Source organism: Callithrix jacchus, chromosome 4 (assembly GCF_049354715.1).
Source record: "Callithrix jacchus isolate 240 chromosome 4, calJac240_pri, whole genome shotgun sequence".
NCBI classification, from domain to species: Eukaryota; Metazoa; Chordata; class Mammalia; order Primates; family Cebidae; genus Callithrix; species Callithrix jacchus.
Genome location: NC_133505.1, coordinates 43731155 through 43751062, shown reverse-complemented (window position 1 = coordinate 43751062; position 19908 = coordinate 43731155). Strand labels below are relative to the sequence as shown.

The following is a 19908-nucleotide window of genomic DNA, read 5'->3' as shown; positions in this document are numbered from 1 at the left end:
TCACCTACAGCTTTACTCTGAGGGGCTGTGGCTTCTAGCCATTTGAAAGGGAACAGGGAGGAAAAGTTCTAAACACGGCTCAAGAACCCTTGTGGATCCCCGAGTCCCTTTCACAAGTTTCATGAGGTTACTACTATTTTCATAATACAAAGATGTTATTTGCCATTTCCACTCTTACTCTCTTATGAATGCACCATGAAGTTTTCCAGAAGCTAAGTAACAGGTAATATTGCAACAGATTGAATGCAGAAGCAGACTTATTGCCCTTGGCAGTAGGGCTGGGCCATGGGCAGAGCACTCTTCACACACCAGCAATGATAACTTAGTACATTTTATTAGTTTTCTTTCAGAGTCATTCTACAAAAGAGCAAAGTTAAAAACCAAGGCCCTGGTGAGAGGTTTTGAGCCTTCCTCATGCTAGGAGCCTCCCCCGCAACTCGCCCATGTCCCCATCTGTGTCACTGCTACAGTTCATGGGGGTGGAGGGCTTGCTATTTTTGCCCCCCACCAAACCCAAAAAGGGAAAGATCTACCACCTAGAAACGCCTTCCCCCACTCCAATCTCCCTCAAGCTGATCCTGATTACAGAAGACCATAGCAAGAACTGCTGGGGTCCTGCAGGAGTTCAGAACCCCAGAAAGTCACAGCCAGGGCACTGTTTGTGAAGAACGCATTGTACTGTGGCTCAGCACCCCTTAGGAACGACGCTGGGCCTGGCACCTGGGAATAGAAAGAAAAATGAGTGAAAACCCATCAACTTTAACACCAGTTGCCCCAGGAATGAAGGAACTCAAGACTCACATATAAGGTCAAGCAAGCTGTACACAGCACAAATGTGCCACATCTAAGTAGGCACCATATTACATCATAGACACCATCCATACGTTTTACATTTATCACAAACATTTATTAGAAGCCATGACCAGCAGCCTCCCCTGCCCCATACCCCTGCAGTTACCACCTCACTCCCAGAGGCCAGGTGCACTCTCTTAGGCCAACGAGAACTGGAGGTCAGGGCCTTAGCTGGGAGCTGGTGCAGGTAGATACACTCAGATTTGAAGGGGCAGCGGCCATTCCCTCGCACGAAGAACCGACATAGTATCTGGCTATGAGAGGGAAGAAGATGACCATTGCCTTCAAGCCCTGTTACCCCAAGAACTAGGGGCACTCAACACTGACACATAAGGTTGGGCAGGTTGTACACAGCACCAAAGCCCCGCATCTAAGTGGACACCATTAACGTCATAGTGTAGATTTTACATTTATTCTATCTTCCAGCAGATGGCAGTAAAGTATCTTAAGGGGCGCCTTTCTGTAATGCTCAGTCTCCCTTTGGGTCAGGAGTAGAGTGGCCCTGGGAACCTCTTTTAGGTTTTTTGTTTGTTTGTTTTAATACAGTCTTGTTCTGTTACCCAGGCTGGAGTGCAGTGACGTAATCTCAGCTCACTGCAACCTCTGCATCCCCTGGGGCTGAATGTGGGAGTGTGGGTGGAGTGTCTGACCCTGCCTGTGGCTGCCCAGGTTCAAGCAGTTCTCCTGTCTCAGCCTCCTAAGCTGGGACTACAAGTGCACACCACCACACTGGGCTAATTTTTGTATTTTTAGTAGAGACGGGTTTCACCATATTGGCCAGGCTGGTCTCAAACTCCTGATCTCAAGTGATCCATCTGCCTTGGCCTCCCAAAGTGCTGGGATTACAGACGTGAGCCACCTCACCTGGCTTTTTTTTTTTGAGACAGGGTTCTTGCTCTGTCACCTAGGCTGGAGTGCAGTGGCATGGTCACAGCTCCCTGCAGCCTTGACCTCCTGGGGCTCAGGTGATCCTCCTTCCCTCAGCCTCCTGAGTAGCTGAGACTAGGCATGCACCACCATGCCTGGCTAATTTTTATATTTTTTGTAAAGATGGAGTTTCACCATATTGCCCAGGCTGGTCTCAACTCCTGGGCTCAAGAGTTCCTCTCCCTTAGGCTCCCAAAGTGCTGGGATTACAGGCTTGAGCCACCATGCCCGGCCCCGCAGTTTCTTCTTCTACAGTATGAAGATAGTAAGAGTACCTGCTTCTTGCAGTTTACGATGTACAAAGCCTGTCACACAATAAACCTCCATCTATGTCACCTCCTATCACATCCGGGCCTGAGTGTTCCCCTTGGGAAACTTCCAAATGGTGGCCCAGCACCAGTACAGTTGCTGTTGAACCACACAGGCTTGAACCACCTGGGGCAGCCTATATGCAGACAAGATCCTGGACACAGCAAAACCAATTCCCTCCTCTTCCTCTTCCTCCTCCTACTCAATTCGAAGACAATGAGAATGAAGTCTTTTATGATAATCCACTTCCACTTAATGAATAGTAAATGTATTTTCTCTTCCTTATGATTTTAATGTTTCTTTTCTCTAGCTCACTTTATCATAAGAATACATATGTTATATAACGCACATAACATACAAAGTCCGTATTGACTTCATGTTGTCTGAAAGGGTTCTGGTCAGCAGTACGTTGTAGTAAAGTTTTGGGGGAGTCAGAAGTTATACATGGCCAGGTGTGGTGACTCATGCCTGTCATTCCAGCACTTTGGGAGGCTGACATGTGTGGGTAACCCCCCATATAGACACCGAGGAATGAGAGCTAAGTAGAACCCTAGCACAGTTAGGGCTTGAGGAATATCTCACTTTATAGTGTTACTACTCAGCTATTTCCTTTTATATAATCCTTATATAATCATATATTAGTTTATAGAAATAGGGCTTGACGAATCCCTTTATATAATCCTCTCTATATAATCATATAATAGTTAATAGTATGAGTGCCTAAAGAATGTTTCCCTACATATATACCTATAATTATATCTTAGTTCATATCGGAGGAATGCCTAGAGTGGACACAGTACAGAGCATGAATTAAGGAATAAGAATCGGAGAAATATCTAGAGCAGACACAGTGCAGAGCATGATTTAAGGGAAAAACAGTTATGCCAGGACAAGAATCCATGGCCCAGGCGCCAGCGTTCAGTATTGTAAAGATACCCGCTGTATGGCAGGCTTGGGGCGAGAGCCACTCCTCCTGATAAAGGAGTTGTAGGACCTTGCTCCAGTTCTTGTGGAAGGCTGCCCTCAGAACAGCAATCCACCTCGGTGACTGAACTTTATCAGCTCTTGCTACAGTGCTGCTTGAAAAGCATCTTCCCATAGAACCTATTGGAAGCTGCCAGACGGTGGCAGTAACCCTGACAGCTCTGTCACTGCTATGTGACTTAAAGCATCCTCCTATAAATCTTCTTAGAAGTAGTTTGACCATAGATAGAAGTATTGCACACTATGCACGGCCCACCTTCAAACCTCGGTGACCTAATGGGGGTGGACCCCTTACTGCGCACGGCCCTTGCCTTCGTGGGAATGGTCCCCTTGCTGTGCACTGTCCATCTCCTGGCCTAGGTGACCCAATGGGGGTGGACCCCATGTTTTATTGCTCACAACCCTATCACTATCCTTAAAGATGATTTCACTCACTGCCCTGCCCCCTAACCTATACACAATAAATATTCATACTTCTGGACATTGGGGCCTCGCCTGACTCTGCTTATAGGTGGTGTGGGCCCCCGAGCCCAGCTGCGTTTTTCTTGTACTTCTGTGTCCTGTCTCTTTATTTCTCGGATCCTGTGCCTCGGCACAGCATAAGGCTCACCCCACGACCCTGTGGGGCCATCAGCCCTACAGACGTGGGCAGATTGCTTGACCTCAGCAGTTCGAGACCAGCCTGGGAAATATGGGAAAACTATGTCTTTACAAAAAATACAAAATTTAGCCAGGCATGGTGGCTATGTCTGTACAAAAAATACGAAAATTAGCCAGGCATGCCTATAGTGCCAGCTACCGGGGAGGATTGCTTAAGTGCAGGAGGCTGAGGTTGCAGTGAGCCTAGATTGCACCACTGCAATCCAGCCTGGGCGACAGAATGAGGCTCTGTCTCAACAACAATAAAAAGAAGTTATACATAGATTTTCTACTGCATGGGGCTCAGTGCCCCTAATCTCTGTGACTTTCAAAGATTAACTGTATTTCCTCACTTCTACCTCTCTCTGCCTGGGGCGTCCTCATTTTTCTCCTCCTGAGAAGCCCTGTTCTTCTTCCCATGTGTAGCTCAAATACTTTCCCTTCTGTAAGATTTACTCGAGTTAGTTTTTCCTTCAGTAATTTTGTCAGTGCAGCTATTAACACTCAAAGGTGTCTCCAGAACAGGGCCAACTATCTCCTGGGTGAAGATAAGACCTTCTTTATCCCTCCCTTTACCCAAATACACTTTGCATAGATCAAGTGTAGTAAACCCTGTGGGAAGGTTGAATTAGGAACTTGGAATTGCAGCTAATTCCAGATTTTGGGTAAGTGCTTACCCTCCACAAGAGATTCAGACCTATCCAACATTTCTCCATCTCCAAAGGTGGCCTTTCAGCCCCCTCATGTTTTCAAAGAGCAGCTAAGCAAATAACATGGATTCATACCAGTTTATTTTCCTGTCCTTATGACAAATTGGAAATAAAAGCCAAGCAGGGCTCCTCATGGTACAGAGAACCAGAGCTGCTCTGAGTTGATTCTGAGCCAAGTTAGAAAAGAAAATTAGCGCTGGTGTTCCTTCTGCTACCTCAACTACTCTCTGTTTATTTTTATTTTTTGAGATGGAGTCTCACTTTGTCCCCCAGGCTGTAGTGCAGTAGCATGATCTCAGTTCATTGCAGCTTCTGCCTCCCAGGTTCAAGCAATTCTCCTGCCTCAGCCTCCCAAGTAGCTGGGATTACAGGCACCCACCACCACACTTGGCTACTTTTTGTATTTTTAGTAGAGATGGGGTTTCACCATGTTGGTTAGGCTGGTCTCGAACTCCCAAACCTCAGTTGATCTGCCCACCTCGGCCTCCCAAAGTGCTGAGATTACAGGTATGAGCCACTGAGCCTGGCCCACTTCCCATTTACTAACTGGGCTTTCTTTTGTGGGGCGCGGGGGACAGAGTTTTGCTCTTGTTGTCCAGGCTGGAGTACAATGGCACAATCTCGGCTCACTGCAACCTCCGCCTCCAGGATTCAAGTGCTTCTCCTGTCTCAGCCTCCCAAGTAGCTGGGATTACAGGTACGTGCCACCATGCCCGGCTAATTTTTGCATTTTAAGTAGAGATGGGGTTTCACCATGCTGGCCAGGCTGGTCTCAAATTCCTGACCTCAGGCGATCTACTCGCCTTGGCCTCCCAAAGTGCTGGGATTATAGGTATGAGCCACCATGCCTGGCCTTATTAACTGGGCTTTCTAAAATCATGAAAATAGTTCATGGCCTTGCCTGCCATCTTGGTCACTCTAAACTTCAGGGTTTGGGGGTTTCACTGGCTGGGAACCATGGCTGAACCAGAATGAATCAGGGGCTACCTTTTCCTCTTCCCTAACCCTGAGTCTTGTTCCCTCTGCAGCCTCACCTGGTCCGAGCCTTGAAGTTCCTGATGAGTTGCTCCTTCTGAGCCCCCTTGCTCACCCAGAACTTGTGGGGGATGATGTAGCTGGAATGGACACGGCACTGGGGACAGGCCCTGAGGGGTAGGGTGGGGTGGAAGGTGGGAGAATAGTCACAGGCCCCAGCCTCCTCCCTGGGCGTTTCCCTCCCTCCCTGCCGGCCCCTCCACGACACTGACTTGATGACATCCAATGGGAAATCCTGCCGGTTCTTCCGCCAGGTACGCAGGCAGCCCAGGCAGTGGGCGTGGCTACAGTTGGGCAGGATGCCAAAGATCCGCTGGGCCTCCGGCTTGTCCCACACTTTGTCCATGCAGATGCCACACACCACATTCTGACTGTCCTGCATCCAGGGCAGCCAGAGCCAGGGTCAGACACTCCACCCACACCCCCACATTCAGCCCCAGGGCCACCAGCCCCTTCTCCCCCAGCAGGTCTGGGTGTCCTAGAGGCTCAGAAAGCCATCTGTCACCACCCCTCACCCACTATCTGCTGCACCTCAAGGTCCAGGCTCTGAAGTGGTGCCGTGAGCTCTTGTACAAGGTGGAACTTTGGCAGAGACTCCTGGGAGTAGCCATGATCCCCGTCAGCAGCTGTTGGGAAAACGGTATCCACTCACTCCTGTGGCAACCACTGAGTGCTTCCTGCATGCACGGCTCTGTGGTAACCCAAGTCCTGCCCCCAAGTGGCTTAGAGTCCACTCAGAAGTAGGCCAGGCTCAGTGGCTCACACCTGTAATCTCAGCACTTTGGGAGACAGAGGTGGGTGGCTCACCTGAGGTCAGGAGTTGGAGAGCAGCCTGGCCAACATGGCGAAACCCTGTCTCTAGTAAAAATACAAAAATTACCCAGGTGTGGTGGTGTGTGCCTGTAATCCCAGCTACTCGGGAGGCTGAGGCAGGAGAATTGCTTGAATCCAGGAGGCAGAGATTGCAGTGAGCCGAGATCATGCCAGTGCCCTCCAGTGTGTCAACAAAGTGAGAGTCCATCTCAAAAAAAAAACAAGCCTCTCATATAGCCATTTAGAACTGCCCTGTCCAATACAGTAACCATGAGCCACATGTGGCTCTTGAGCAACTGAAATGGAGCAAGTCTGAGTTGACACCTACTATAAGTAGAAAACAGGGCTAGGCATGGTGGCTCCTGCCTGTAATCCCAGAACTTTGGGAGGCCAAGATGGGTAGATCACTTGAGCTCAGGAGTTGGAGACCAGTCTGGACAACATGGTGAAACTCTGTCTCTACCAAAAATAAAAAGTAGGCCAGGTCCAGTGGCTCACGCTTATAATCCCAGCACTTTGAGAGGCTGAGGAAGGCGAATCACCTAAGGTCGAGAGTTTGAGACCAGCCTGACCAACCTGGAAAAACCCCATCTCTACTAAAAATACAAAATTAGGCAGGGTGCGGTGTCTCATGCCTGTGATCCCAGTACTTTGGGAGGCCGAGGTGAGTGGATCACAAGGTCAAGAGATTGAGACCATCCTGGCCAACATGGTGAAACCCAGTCTCTACTAAAAATAAAAAATTCGCCGGGCATGATGGCACGCACCTCTGGTCCCAGCTACTCGGAAGACTGAGGCAGAAGAATTGCTTGAACCCAGGAGGCAGAGATTGCAGTGAGCTGAGACTGCGCCACTGCACTCCAGCCTGGCAACAGAGCAAGACTCCATCTCAAAAAAAATACAAAATTAGCTGGGCATGGTGGCACATGCCTGTAATCCTAGCTACTCAGGAAGCTGAGGTTGGAGAATTGCTTGAACCTGGGAGGCAAAGGTTATAGTGAGCCAAGATCACACCGTTGCACTCCAGCGTGGGCAACAAGAGTGAAACTCCGTCTCCAAAAAAAAAAAAAAGAAAAATTTAAAATTTAAAAATAAATACAAAATAAGTAAAAAATACACAAGAACTATGAAAATAGCTCATGCCCTTGCCTGCCATCTTGATCTTTGTATTAAGTTTTAAAACTTAATACAAAGAAGGACTCTAGGGCCGTGTGTGGGCCTCACACTGTAAACCGAGCACTTTGGGAGGCCGAGGCAGGCAGATCATGAGGTCAACAGATCGAGACCATTCTGGCCAACATGGTGAAACCCCATCTCTGCTAAAAATACAAAAAATTAGCTGGGCATGGTGGCGCGTGCCTGTAATCCCAGCTACTCAGGAGGCTGAGGCAGGAGAATTGCCTGAACCCAGGAGGCAGAGGTTGCAGTGAGCTGAGATCGCACCATTGCCCTCCAGCCTGGGTAACAAAAGCGAAACTCCGTCTCAAAAGAAAAAAAAAAAAATAGCTGGGCGTGGTGGCACATGCTTGTAGTACCAGCAACTCAGGAGGCTGAGGCAGGAGAATCAGTTGAACCTGGATGGTGGAGGTTGCAGCAAGCCGAGATTGCACCAGTGCACTCCATCCTGGTGACAGAGTGAGATTTAGTCTCAAAAAAAAAAAAAAAAAAAAAAAAAGACTCTAAAATATTTTATTAATAATTTTTTTTGAGACAGGGTCTAATTCTGTTGCCAAGGCTAGAGTGCAGTTCCTTGCAAAACAATTTGGCAGTTCCTTGAAATATTAAAGCATTGACACGTAATCCAGCAATTCCACCCTAGATATATACATAAAAGAAGTGAAAATATTTGTCACAAAAGCTCATAGATGAATGCTCAAAGGAGCATTGCTCACAACAGCCAAAAAGCAGAAAAAAATTGGGGAGACTGAGGCAGGAGGTGCTCTTGAGCCCAGGAGTTCAGAAACAGTGTGGGCAGCATAGCGACATCCCATCTTTATTTATTTTTTATTTTTTTAAAGACAGGGTTTCACCATGTTGGTCAGGCTGGTCTTGAATGCCCGACCTTAGGTGATCCGCCCGCCTTGGCCTCCAAAGTGCTTGGATTACAGGCGTGAGCCACCACGCCCAGCCAGAGATCCCATCTTTATAAAAAAAATTAATTTAAAAGAAGAAGGAAAAACTCAAATGTCCATCAATAAATGAATGGATTAAAAAAAAAAAGAAGCAAAAACCCAAATGTCCATCAACAAATGAATGGATGAACGAAATGCGGTATATATATACAATGGAATATTACTTGGCCATAAAAATGGATGAAGTATTGATACATGCTACAACATGGATGAACCTAGAAAACATCACACTCAGTGAAAGCAGCCAGACACAATAGGCCACATATTGTAAGATTCCATTCATGTGAAAAGTTCAGAACAGGCAAACCACAGAGACAGAATGTGGACTCGTGATTACCAGGGGCTGGGAGGGGGTAGATGAAACTGACTGCTAATGAGATAATTAAAATGTTCTAAAATTAGATAGTGGTAATGTTTGCATAACTGTGTGAATTAACATACTGAATTATATACTTCAAATTGTTGATTTTTTGGTTTGTGAATTATATTTCAATAAACCTGTTATAAAAATTACATGTGACTATATTTCTATATATTCTGAATAACACTGACTTAGAGCAATAATTTTTTTTTTTTTGAGATGGAGTTTCACTGTTGTTACCCAGACTGGAGTGCAATGGCACGATCTCGGCTCACCGAAACCTCCGCCTTCTGGGTTCAGGCAATTCTCCTACCTCAGCCTCCCGGGTAGCTGGAACTACAGGCATGCACCACCATGCCCAGCTAATTTTTGTATTTTTAGTAGAGACGGGGTTTCACCTTGTTGACCAGGATGGTCTCGATTTCATGACCTCGTGATCCACCCGCCTAGGCCTCCCAAAGTGCTGGGATTATAGGCGTGAGCCATCGTGCCTGGCAGAGAGCAATAATTTTTAAAGTAACCAGGCTGGGCTTCGTGGCTCACTCCTGTAATCCCAGCACTTTGGGAGGTAGTGGTGGGTGGATCACCTGAGGTCAGGAGTTTGAGACGAGCCTGACCAATATGGTAAAACCCCATCTCTACTAAAACTACAAAAATTAGCTGACCTGTGGTGGTATGTGCCTGTACTCCCAGCTGCTCAGGAGGCTGAGGCAGAAGAATCACTTGAACCCAGGAGGCAGAGGTTGCAGTAAGCTGAGATCACATCACTGTACTCCAGCCTGGGTGACAGAGGGAGACCCTATCTCAAATAAATAAATATATAGCCACTAACATTAAGTGCTAAGGTAAGTTAACTCTGTACCAGGTACTGTGCTAAGCATATTAACTCTCAAAATGACCCTGTGAGTTAAGTACTATTATCAATGCTGTTTTGTAGATGAGGAAACCGAGGCTAGAGAGGTTAAGTGACTTGGCCAAGATCACACAGCTACTAGACGGAAGGGCCCACATTTGGAACTAGGGGCTTTGACTGCTTAGGCACCATGGATTCTGCTTTTAGAACACAGAGAGCAACAGAACTAGAGGAAACTTTCCCTCCAGCTGGGAATCTTGAAGAGGAAGGGGAAAAGGATGAAAACATAAACCCTGCTCAGAGGCAGAGCAGGGTCCCTAGTCTCAGTTCCCACTTGTGCCCACCTGTGGTGCCCCTGATAACTCACATGATGAAGGCAGGGACTTCCAGGAGCTGCCACCAATGTCCTCATCCTTTCTGGCCAGCCCCTCCAGGCCAGGCTCTGCACTCCACGAGGCCCTGGCCCAGCCCCAGCCCACAGCCACAGCCACAGAGGGCAAGTAGGTGGGCTCGGATCCTCTGCGGGCCAGTCCTAGGTGGGGGTCTGGCAGAGTGACGTGTGGCTCTGAATGGCGACGATCCCATTCCAGGGGGCCGGGGAGCTTTGGGTACTGACAGCTGTAGTGGGGAAGAAGAGAGTGAGGAGACAGGGACAGTCCTCCAGGGCTCAGAGCCAGCTCAGCCTAGAAGTTGGAGCTGAGTTGGGAGAAGCAGTTCTGGGAAGATACATGATTTGTGAAGGGATGATCTTTTCACACCCTAACACCACTCCCAGAGGGGAAGAAGATGGGCTTACCTGCATCCATCTCCACGATGTCCATGGAAGCAGAAGACTTCCTCGAAGTACTTGCAGACCTGGGACACTTTTCCATCATGAGCAAAGCGATGCCTCGGCCCCCAGTGATGGGCCGGGAAAACAAAGTTCCTAAGGGAGTATCTGAGTCATGCCCAGCCCTGTTTTAGTTCCTGCCTTTGTGATCCTTATAGACAGAGGCTGTCTGCCTCAGGGAGAGGAACACAGGCTCTGGAATTCATCTGGTGTTTAAATCTTGACCACACTGGGGAACACTAGGCAAATAACTCACCTTCTCTAAAGCTTTGTTTCCTCACTCTTAAAAGGGGGGTAATAGGCTGGGCATGGTGGCTCACACTTGTAATTCCAGTACTTTGGGAAGCTGAGGCAGGTGGATCACCTGAGGTCAGGAGTTCGAGACCAGTCTGACCAACATAGCAAAACTCTGTCCCTACTAAAAACACAAAAATAGCCTGGCATGGTAGCACATGCCTGTAATCCCAGCTACTTGGGAGAGTAAGGCAGGAGAATCACTTGAACCTGGGAAGTGGAGGTTGCAGTGAGCCAAGATCACACCACTGCACTCCAGTCTGGGCAATAAGAGTGAAGCTCCGTTTCAAAAAAAAAAGGATAACAATGCCTAGCCCCTGCTGAGTTGTTGCAACAGTTTTTAAGATTTTCACAATCCACATAGCAGGTGCTCAGTGATCACAGTGATTACCATTATGCTCCCCAAACATAGAATCGTGAGTTCTGGAGTCAGAATTCTGGGTTCACATTCTACCACCAGGCCTAGCTTCACCAGTGTGGACCTATCCAATCACGCAGGGGCCCTACTCTTGCATTAATGCTCTTCTGTCCTGGTCTTGAAATGATTAATAGTTTAACAGAGGCCCACGTTTTCATTTTGCACTGGGTCCCACAAGTTATATAGCCAGTTCTGCCTGGTACCACTACTTGGTTATGTGAGCTTGGACAAGTCACTGAACTTTCCCATGCCTCAGAGTTCTCATTTGTTAAATGGGGATAATAGTAAGATCCACTTCATGGGGTGATGTCAAACTTAGACAAGATGCTGTCTGTAAAGTCCCTGGCCCATAGCAAGCCAGGTGAGAGGTAGAGAAGAGTGAGGGGAGGATGAGCTGGGCAAGACTTTGTTTAGTAAGAATCTTCTCAGTGTCCAGCCCTAGGCCGGGGGTCTGGGACAGGTACAAGGTAGAGAGGAACTCAGTGCTGTCATGCTGCATTCTAGTCCCATGAAAGCAGGCTGGCCCAGCCCAAGCCAAGGCTCTGCCATAGTGTGGTTCACGCCTCTTCTCCAAGGTGTCCAAGTGCAAGGTGCTAGCAGAGAAGCAGGCACAGGAAAGGAGATACGGTGACAGGGCCCGCTCTTGTTGGTGAGGATGCCAGATTGTCAGTCACATGGTCCTTCGTTTATAACAGTGTGTGGAGCCTCTGCATGATAACTCTATGACTCCAGCCAAGAACCAAGAAACCAGAGCCAGGACTAGGGCAAGTGAGAGACGCACTCGCCTTGGACACGAAATTCCAGGGGCTGCCAAAAGAACTAAGTAACCAAGAGAAATAATTTTTTTTTTTTTTTTGAGACGAGGTTTCATTCTTGTTGCCCAGGCTGGAGGGCAATGATGCCATCTTGGCTCCGCCTCCCAGGTTCAAGCGATTCTCCTGTCTCGGCCTCCTGAGTAGCTGAAATTACAGGCATGCACCACCATGCCCAGCTAATTTTGTATTTTTAGTAGAGATGGTATTTCTCCATGTTGGTCAGGCTGGTCTCGAACTCCCAATCTCAGGTGATCCACCAACCTGAGTGGGTGGGATTACAGGTGTGCTGGGATTATAGGCATGAGCCACTGTGCCTGGCTCAAGAAACAGTATTTTATTTCTCTCACTCTGGCAGACCCTCAGCTTGGGCTGGGCCAGCCTGCTCTCAATGGACTAGAATGCAGCCTCTGTCCTTGTCCCTGCCCTGGGCACTTCATGTGGGATAATAATAGTATAGAGCAATATTTTATTTTATTTTATTTTGAGATGGAGTTTCACTCTTGTCACCCAGGCTGGAGTGCAGTGGTGTGATCTTAGCTCACTGCAACCTCCGCCTACCCAGTTCAAGTGATTTTCCTGCCTAAGCCTCCTGAGTAGCTAGGATTATAGGCACAAGCCACCATGATCAGCTAATTTTTATATTTTTATCGAGACAGAGTTTCACCATGTTGGTCAGGCTGGTCTCAAACTCCTGGCCTTGTGAAACACCTGCTTCGGCCTCCCAAAGTGCTGGGATTACAGGCATGAGCCACCACACCCGGCCTAGAACAGTATTTTAAAAGATCAAAATCAATGCAGAAATATCCATGAACAAAATATGAAACTTTCAGGCCAGGCACAGTGGCTCACATCTGTAATCCCAGTACCTCGGGATTGCTTAAGCTCAGGAGTTCAAGACCAGCCTGGCCAACATGGCGAGACCCTATCTATACTAAAAATACAAAATATTAGCCAGGCGTGGTGGTGTGCACCTGTGGTCCCAGCTACTCAGTAAGCTGAGGTGGGAGGATTGCTTGAGTCCAAAAGGTTAAGGCTGCAGTGAGCTGAGGTGGTGCCACTGCACTCCAGCCTGGGTGACAGAGCAAGATCCTATCTCAAAAAGAAAAAAAAAGAAAAAATCAAGGCCGGGCATGGTGGCTCAGGCCTATAATCCCAACACTTTGGGAGGCTGAGGCGGGTGGATCACAAGGTCAAGAGATCGAGACCATCCTGGTCAACAAGGTGAAACCCCGTTTCTACTAAAAATACAAAAAAATTAGCTGGGCATGGTAGTGCGTACCTGGAGTCCCAGCTACTCGGGAGGCTGAAGCAGGAGAATTGCTTGAACCTGGGAGGCTGCGGTGAGCCAAGATCGTGCCATTGCACTCCAGCCTGGGTAACAAGAGCAAAACTCCGTCTCAAAAAAAAAAAAAAAAAAATCAAATTCTTGAATAAAGACAGGATCCAACCCTATGCAATTTATCTCATTTGCCTTCCCCAGTCCAGGCCCTACAACACACACATAAATAACCAAGACTAATGCAGATTGTAGCACATTTCCGACGGAAACAGTCAATAGTGATAGAGTGGATGGCAGGGTGGGAGGTCAGGAAAGGCCTTTAAGGAGGTACTAGTAATAATCATCACTAGTGGGCGGGCACAGTGGCTCACATCTGTAATTCCAGCACTTTGGGAAAGCTGAGGCGGGCAGATCACGAGGTCTAGAGTTCAAGACCAGCCTGACCCGCATGGTGAAAGCCTGTCTCTACTAAAAATACAAAAATTAGCGGGGCATGGTGGCATGTGCCTGTAATCCCAGCTACTGAGGAGGCTGAGGCAAGAGAATCACTTGAACCTGGGAGGCGAAGGTAGCAGTGAGCCAAGATCACACCACTGCACGCCAGCCTGGGCGACAAAGCGAGACTCCTTCTCAAAAAAAAAAATAATAATCACTAGTACAATTATTATATCATTACATAATCATATACTTACAATAAAATAATAATTGTTATTTTTACAAGAGCTGCTGAGAGCCAGGGGTGTAAGCATTAAACAGTAATTTGTGATAACACAGCAGTATGTAATTTTTGGCATTTATCAGAGGAAATTCAAAGAACTGAGTGTCACTGCTACAGCAAAGCATCTTTCATTCCCATCCGCTTATTATGTGATCAAGATTTCCAAGTGCTTTCATGTATCACTAAACATAGGCCAACAGGCACGGTGGCTCACACCTGTAATCTCAGTATTTTGGGAGGCTGAGGCAGGCGGATCCCTTGAGGTCAGGAGTTTGAGACCAACCTGGCCAACATGAAACCCTGTCTCTACTAAAAATACAAAAAAATTCACCAGGCCTGGTGGTGCATACTTGTGGTCCTAGCTACTCAAGAGGCTGAGGCAGGAGAATCGCTTGAACCTGGTGGCAGAGGTTGCAGTGAGCTAAGATGATGCCACTGCACTCCAGCCTGGCAACAGAGGGAGACTCCATCTCAAAAAAAAAAAAATCAGGTTATAGGCTGGGTGCGGTGGCTCACGCCTGTAATCCCAGCACTTCGGGAGGCTAAGGTGAGTGGATCACCTGAGGTCAGGAGTTCAAGACCAGCTTGGCCAATATGGTGAAACCCTGTCTCTACTAAAAATTAAAAAAATCATCAGGCATGGTGGTGCATGCATGTGATCCCAGCTACTCGGGAGGCTGAGGCAGGAGAATTGCTTGAATCAGGGAGGTGGAGATTGCAGTGAGCCGAGATTGCACCACTTCACTCCAGCCTGGGTGACAGAGGGAAACTCTGTCTCAAAAAAAGAAAATAGTAGAACTTTTGCAAGCATTTATGTTTATGATGAAAACCATCAGATAACTTAGAGTGTTGAGGGGATACAGAATTTTCCAAATCTCTTTTAGGATGTTTCCAAGTAAAAATGTTGGAAGATGCCTGGGCTGGTGAATGCGGGGGAAACAGACAGGAGGAGGCTGGGTTGCAGTAGGGATTATATTAGTGGGTGGTAGCCAAAGCTAGGGAGGGCTTGGGGGTGGGGGTTCAGGGGTGGGTGGAGGTGACAGTCACTGTGAAAGGGGTGAGCCTGAAAGGAGGAGCCTCTCATCTCACAGGGAAGGAGCCAGTAACCCTCAGAGCAAGGGACTTGCAGGCTTCATGTCTACTGTCCACCAATGGGGGATGTGCTGGAAAAGCTTTGCCTTTTTCTAAAGGCCACTAATGAGGCTGACCTCGAGGACTGTTAAAGGCCACCGCCCTAGCTCCTTCATTAGCCCAAAAAGTCCAGTGAGAGCTCTCCCAGCACATCCAGAGGGACTCTCTGCCCATTTGATGAGCCACAGAAACAGAGGGTAGGGGCTTTATGATTAAATCAAATTGAAAAACTCTTCAGGCAGGGAGAGGTGGCTCATGCCTGGAATCTCAGCATTTTTGGAGGCCGAGGCAGACAGATCACCTGAAGTTGGGAGTTCAAAACCAGCCTGATCAACATGGAGAAACCCCGTCTCTACTAAAAATACAAAATTAGCTGGGCATGGTAGCATGTGCCTGTAGTCCCAGCTACTTGGGAGGCTGAAGCCTGGGCTGGTGAATGCGGGGAAATTGCTTGAACCCAGGAGGCAGAGGTTGTAGTGAGCCAAGATCATGCCATTGCACTCCAGCCTGGGCAACAAGAGTGAAACTCTGTCTCAAAAAAAAATAAAAAAAGAAAAACTCTTCCATCTCTCTTTCTCTCTCTCTCTCTCTCTCTCTCTCTCTCTCTCTCTCTGTGTGTGTGTGTGTGTGTGTGTGTGTGTGTATGTGTACATATATATGGGGTTTTTTTAGGAAGCAAAGTACACTTGGAAGAGGGCCAAGCAGGTGGCCTGAGAGATCCGAGGCCAAATGCAAACACCTTCTATAATCCAGGTACTGTTCTGTTTTTTGTTTCGTTTTTGAGAGAGGGTCTCACTCCAACACCCAGCCTTGACCTCTTGGGACTCAAGCAATCCTCCCTCCTCAGCCTCTCAAGTAGCTGGGACTACAGGCCCATGCTACCACACCTGGCTAATTTTTTTATCTTTATGTTTTGCAGAGCTAGGGTCTAACTGTGGTGCCCAGGCTGGTCTTGAACTCCTGAGCTCAAGTGATCCCCCCCACCTCAGGTCCCCAAAGTGCTGAGATTACAGGAGTGAGTCACCATGCCTGGCCTCTTTCTGTATTTTCTTAGGGGCATATTGCATAGTGTTCATTGTATGTAAACATATTAAAGGCTCTGATAAGTCCTGCAAAGGAACTGGTTTAATTTGATTTAATCCAGTATTCCTTAAATTTGTCCTTTTTGTTACTTGATTAGGTCCTCCAGCCAAATGCCTCTTAACATACCAATAAAACACATTTTGTTTGGGAGAATGTCAAATTAGTGCATTTGATCCTCAACGCCTTAAAAGTAAGGAGTCATTCTTCCCATTCTTAAACCCCCTTAGATGGGTAAGTAACTGGCCTGAGACTCCAAACAAGAGTGAAGACTATATCACCCAGGTGTCCTCACTCAGCCCAATAATTCTCTCATTAACCAAGATTGACTTGTCAAGGGTGAGGGCTGCTGGATTTGGAGAATCTCTCAGGCCAAGTTCTCAGGCCAAGAGGTAGGGATAGAGCAGCCAGAGGTGACAAGTCATGCAGGCCTGGGGAGGCAGCCAAAGGGGCTCGGTGACTGGGGAAGCCAGGGAGGGGGTGGGCTCACCCAAGAGCTGTGGTCCCTCAACAGTGAGCCTGAGGAGTAGGGATTGGATTGCACACAGGTGAAGGGAGGGTTTGGGAAAAGGGGATGGTTCGTGGAGGGAGGGGCCAGGTGGAGCTGCCAAATGAGCCCTCGACCAGGGTTTTTACAAAGTGAGAGCCCAAATTTAGCCTAGGCTGACACCCTCCTGTCCCCCTCAGGAAGGAACAATTGAAAATCTCCTTTAGGGGCTGGGTGCGGTGGCTCACACCTGTAATCCCAGCCGTTCAGGAGGTTGAGGCAGCTGGATCACTTGAGGTTGGGAATTCCAGACCAGCCTGGCCAACATGGTGAAACCTTGTATCAACTAAAAATACAAAAATTAGCTGCGTGTGGTGGTGCATGCCTGTAGTCCCCGCCACTCGGGAGGCTGAGGCTGGAGAATCCCTTGAACCTGGGAGGAGAAGGCTGCAGTGAGCCGATATTGTACCACTACCTGGGCGACGGAGCAAGACTCCGTCTCAAAAACAATAACAACAAAAAACCTCCTCCCCCCACAACTTCCCCTCCTTACTATATGGCTTCCTTTCTAGCCTGGGAAAACCGTGACACAGTGAGACCCAAGCCCCACATTACCTCTCCTTTACCCAAAGTCAGTTTTCTTTGGAGAACTGATCTCTTTCAGCTGTTTGCAAAATTGACAGGCGAGGGGGCGGCCGCCTTTCCGGCCGCACCCTGTTTCCCAGGACGAGGGGCACTCTGCACCGGACCCCGGTCCCAGCGGCGGCGGGACACGCCCTGCGCGCCAAAGGCATCTCTCTAGCGGTGCAACGTTCAACCCGGCATGTTTCGTCCAAACATTTATGAATACCTGGCACCATGCTACATGCTAGAGCTACAAAGGTGACCAGAAGGCCAAATCCTAACCGCATGGAGCTGTGTGGTGTTTCTAGGAAAGAGAAACCTTTGTTGGATAGAAAAAGGACAGCTGGGAATTCCTGCCCTACATGGTCAGACCCTGAGCCGGCTCTGATACAGCTGGGCATCCTTGGTACGTTTTTCCCCACTCTCTGGTCTCAGTCTCCTCCTCTAGACTCTAAGAGGGTGAAAGATAATCTCTAGACCCTTCCAACTTTGGGGCAGGAGGCAAGGAAGCCGCTTCTTCCCAGATGCACCCCAAATTCTCAGAGGCTGGGGTCCAGAGGCCAGACCAAACTCCAACGAATTTTTCCCCACCTCCCCTGTGTTCCCTGAGGCTCGGCCCCCTACCTGCATGACCTCTGGGAGTGACGGCTGAGCTCCCCACCATGACCACTGCCATCAGGCCCTGCAGGGTCCATCCCAGCTACAGCCCTTAGTGAGACGGGCCACCCCAGTGCTCCTTTATCCCACCCTCTGGGGGCATGGCCAAAGGGAGGAGGCGATTTACAGCCAGGCCCGCCCCTTCCCATGGCCCCAGCCCTGCTGGTGGGAGGGATGGAGGGCCTAGACAATGTGATTGGGGAGCTGGGGGCTCAGGGTGTCCAATCCAGGCTCCAGGGCTGTGGGTGGGTATAAAGGCCCTTAAGGATGTTTAGGTAATTAGTGGAGGGATTTGGGGGATAGTTTAAGGACTTTCCCTGTCTGGGAAGGCTGGGTGACTTGGGAGTGGGCCATGAGGACTTAGGACCCAGGACTAAGGACCTGGGAGGCTGGGAGTCCTGGGGCTTGAGAAGAAACGTGTTGTCTGAAGGTATTTATGACTGAGGAAGCCACTTGGGAGCCTCCTCACACCTCCAGAGCTACATGAGCCCACCTGTGGAGCTAAGGTCGGGTGGAGAGATCAGAGAGCAGGCTGGGAGATGGCGTGAGCAGGATGGGGGCACAGGGAGGCTGATCCAAACTGGCCTGTACTGGACAGATTCAGTACAGCTCTGGGGTCCTGCCTCCAGGCCAGAAATCTTGCCACAAAAAGTCCCTGTTGCCTGGCCTGTATTTGCCAATGAAATCAGCTTGCTAACCCAGTCACTAAAAATTAGAATAATAGCAAAGGCCAGAGTAAGAGGTAGCCAGGAGGGGGCTGCTCAAAGCTGTGTGTGGTGAGGACACCCCACATTGGATGGGAGCAAGTCAGCCCATCAGAGCCTTCTTTTTGGGTATATTGAGAGTAGGTGGTTCACCTGGCTTGGGGCTAACCCTGAGTGACCCTGAGCCTATGTCCTTGTCCCCGGGAAGCCTGTGGAAACACCTGTTTGGTAGGGACTATCCCCAAGCACATCTTCCCATCCATAAGTTCTCAATCAAGTTCCTCAGATAGATGCTGCATGCCTCTTCCCTGCAACCCCCTGGGGCCTGAGTGATGCCAGGGCTCGCCAGCTCTCCTGGAAATCCACTGGCCCTAAGAACCAGGCTGAAGAGAGCAGAGGAGAGTAGATTCACCCTCCCCAGAATACCCCTGCCCCCATGGCAAGCTTGAGCTGGGTGATGAACTGACTCCCTGTCTCAGTGAGTCTGTCCCCAGCACCTGGTCCTGACAGCAGCCCGGCCATGGGGGTTGGACCCTGATGGAGTGTTGGTCGGGGGCTTTCTCCCCTTCTCCCTGCGATGGAGGTGCTGAGCAGACCAGTGGAGCACAAGAACATTGTTCCCGGCCGAGGAGCCTCCAGGCTTGGCAGTTGGGCTGCCAGGAGATTCTGTGAGCTGGTACTACACTTTCATAACTCCCTTTTCCAGGTAAACAATCTGTTGTCTGAAGTTGTTTGTAGCGAAGATTATCTGATAGAGTTGTGAAAATGACATGAGGCCATACATGAAGACTGCTTGGCACTGGGCCTGACATGCAGCTTAGTGAGGGTTTACAGCAGGGAAGGAGCAACGGGCGGGGAGCCAGGAGACCTGACGTGACCCTGGACAAGGTGCCTCCCAGGCATTGGCCCCAGTCGCTGCTGCGTACTACGTGTCTGAGGAGATGGGGACCTTAGATAAGGGGGACCATGACCTTGAAGAGCACTTCCAGTTCTGTTTCTAAGACCCCCTGAATTCCCTCTTATGCCTCCAAAGCCCATTCTCTCTCTTCCAAACCACACTGCCCTGTGTGGGAGACAAGATGGGAAAGTTTAAAAAGACCAAATAAGAGGAATTACCCTAAAAGTTAAAGGAGAGATTTTATAACTGAATTTTATAACCTCCTGTGTCTATCAGTAAGTTGAAACACTAAATTGGAAAACCAATCATCCTGGGAATTTTTGTTATATATTTCACTTTTGCTGGATCAAAAAACTTTT

At 48.8% G+C, this 19908-nt stretch overlaps 1 protein-coding gene across 1 annotated transcript; it reads right to left on the bottom strand.

Annotated features, from left to right (window-relative positions):
* Nucleotides 1-323: 323 nt before the first annotated feature.
* On the bottom strand, nt 324-18001 carry LOC144582128 (uncharacterized). The gene is made up of 8 exons (XM_078369049.1): nt 17915-18001; nt 10412-10540; nt 9983-10233; nt 5988-6082; nt 5669-5832; nt 5456-5566; nt 962-1106; nt 324-720 (listed from the first exon to the last, which is right to left on the bottom strand). The coding sequence occupies exons 1-8, from the start codon at nt 17983-17985 to the stop codon at nt 583-585; spliced, it is 1104 nt and encodes a 367-aa protein (XP_078225175.1). The 5' UTR covers nt 17986-18001; the 3' UTR covers nt 324-582.
* Nucleotides 18002-19908: the final 1907 nt, after the last annotated feature.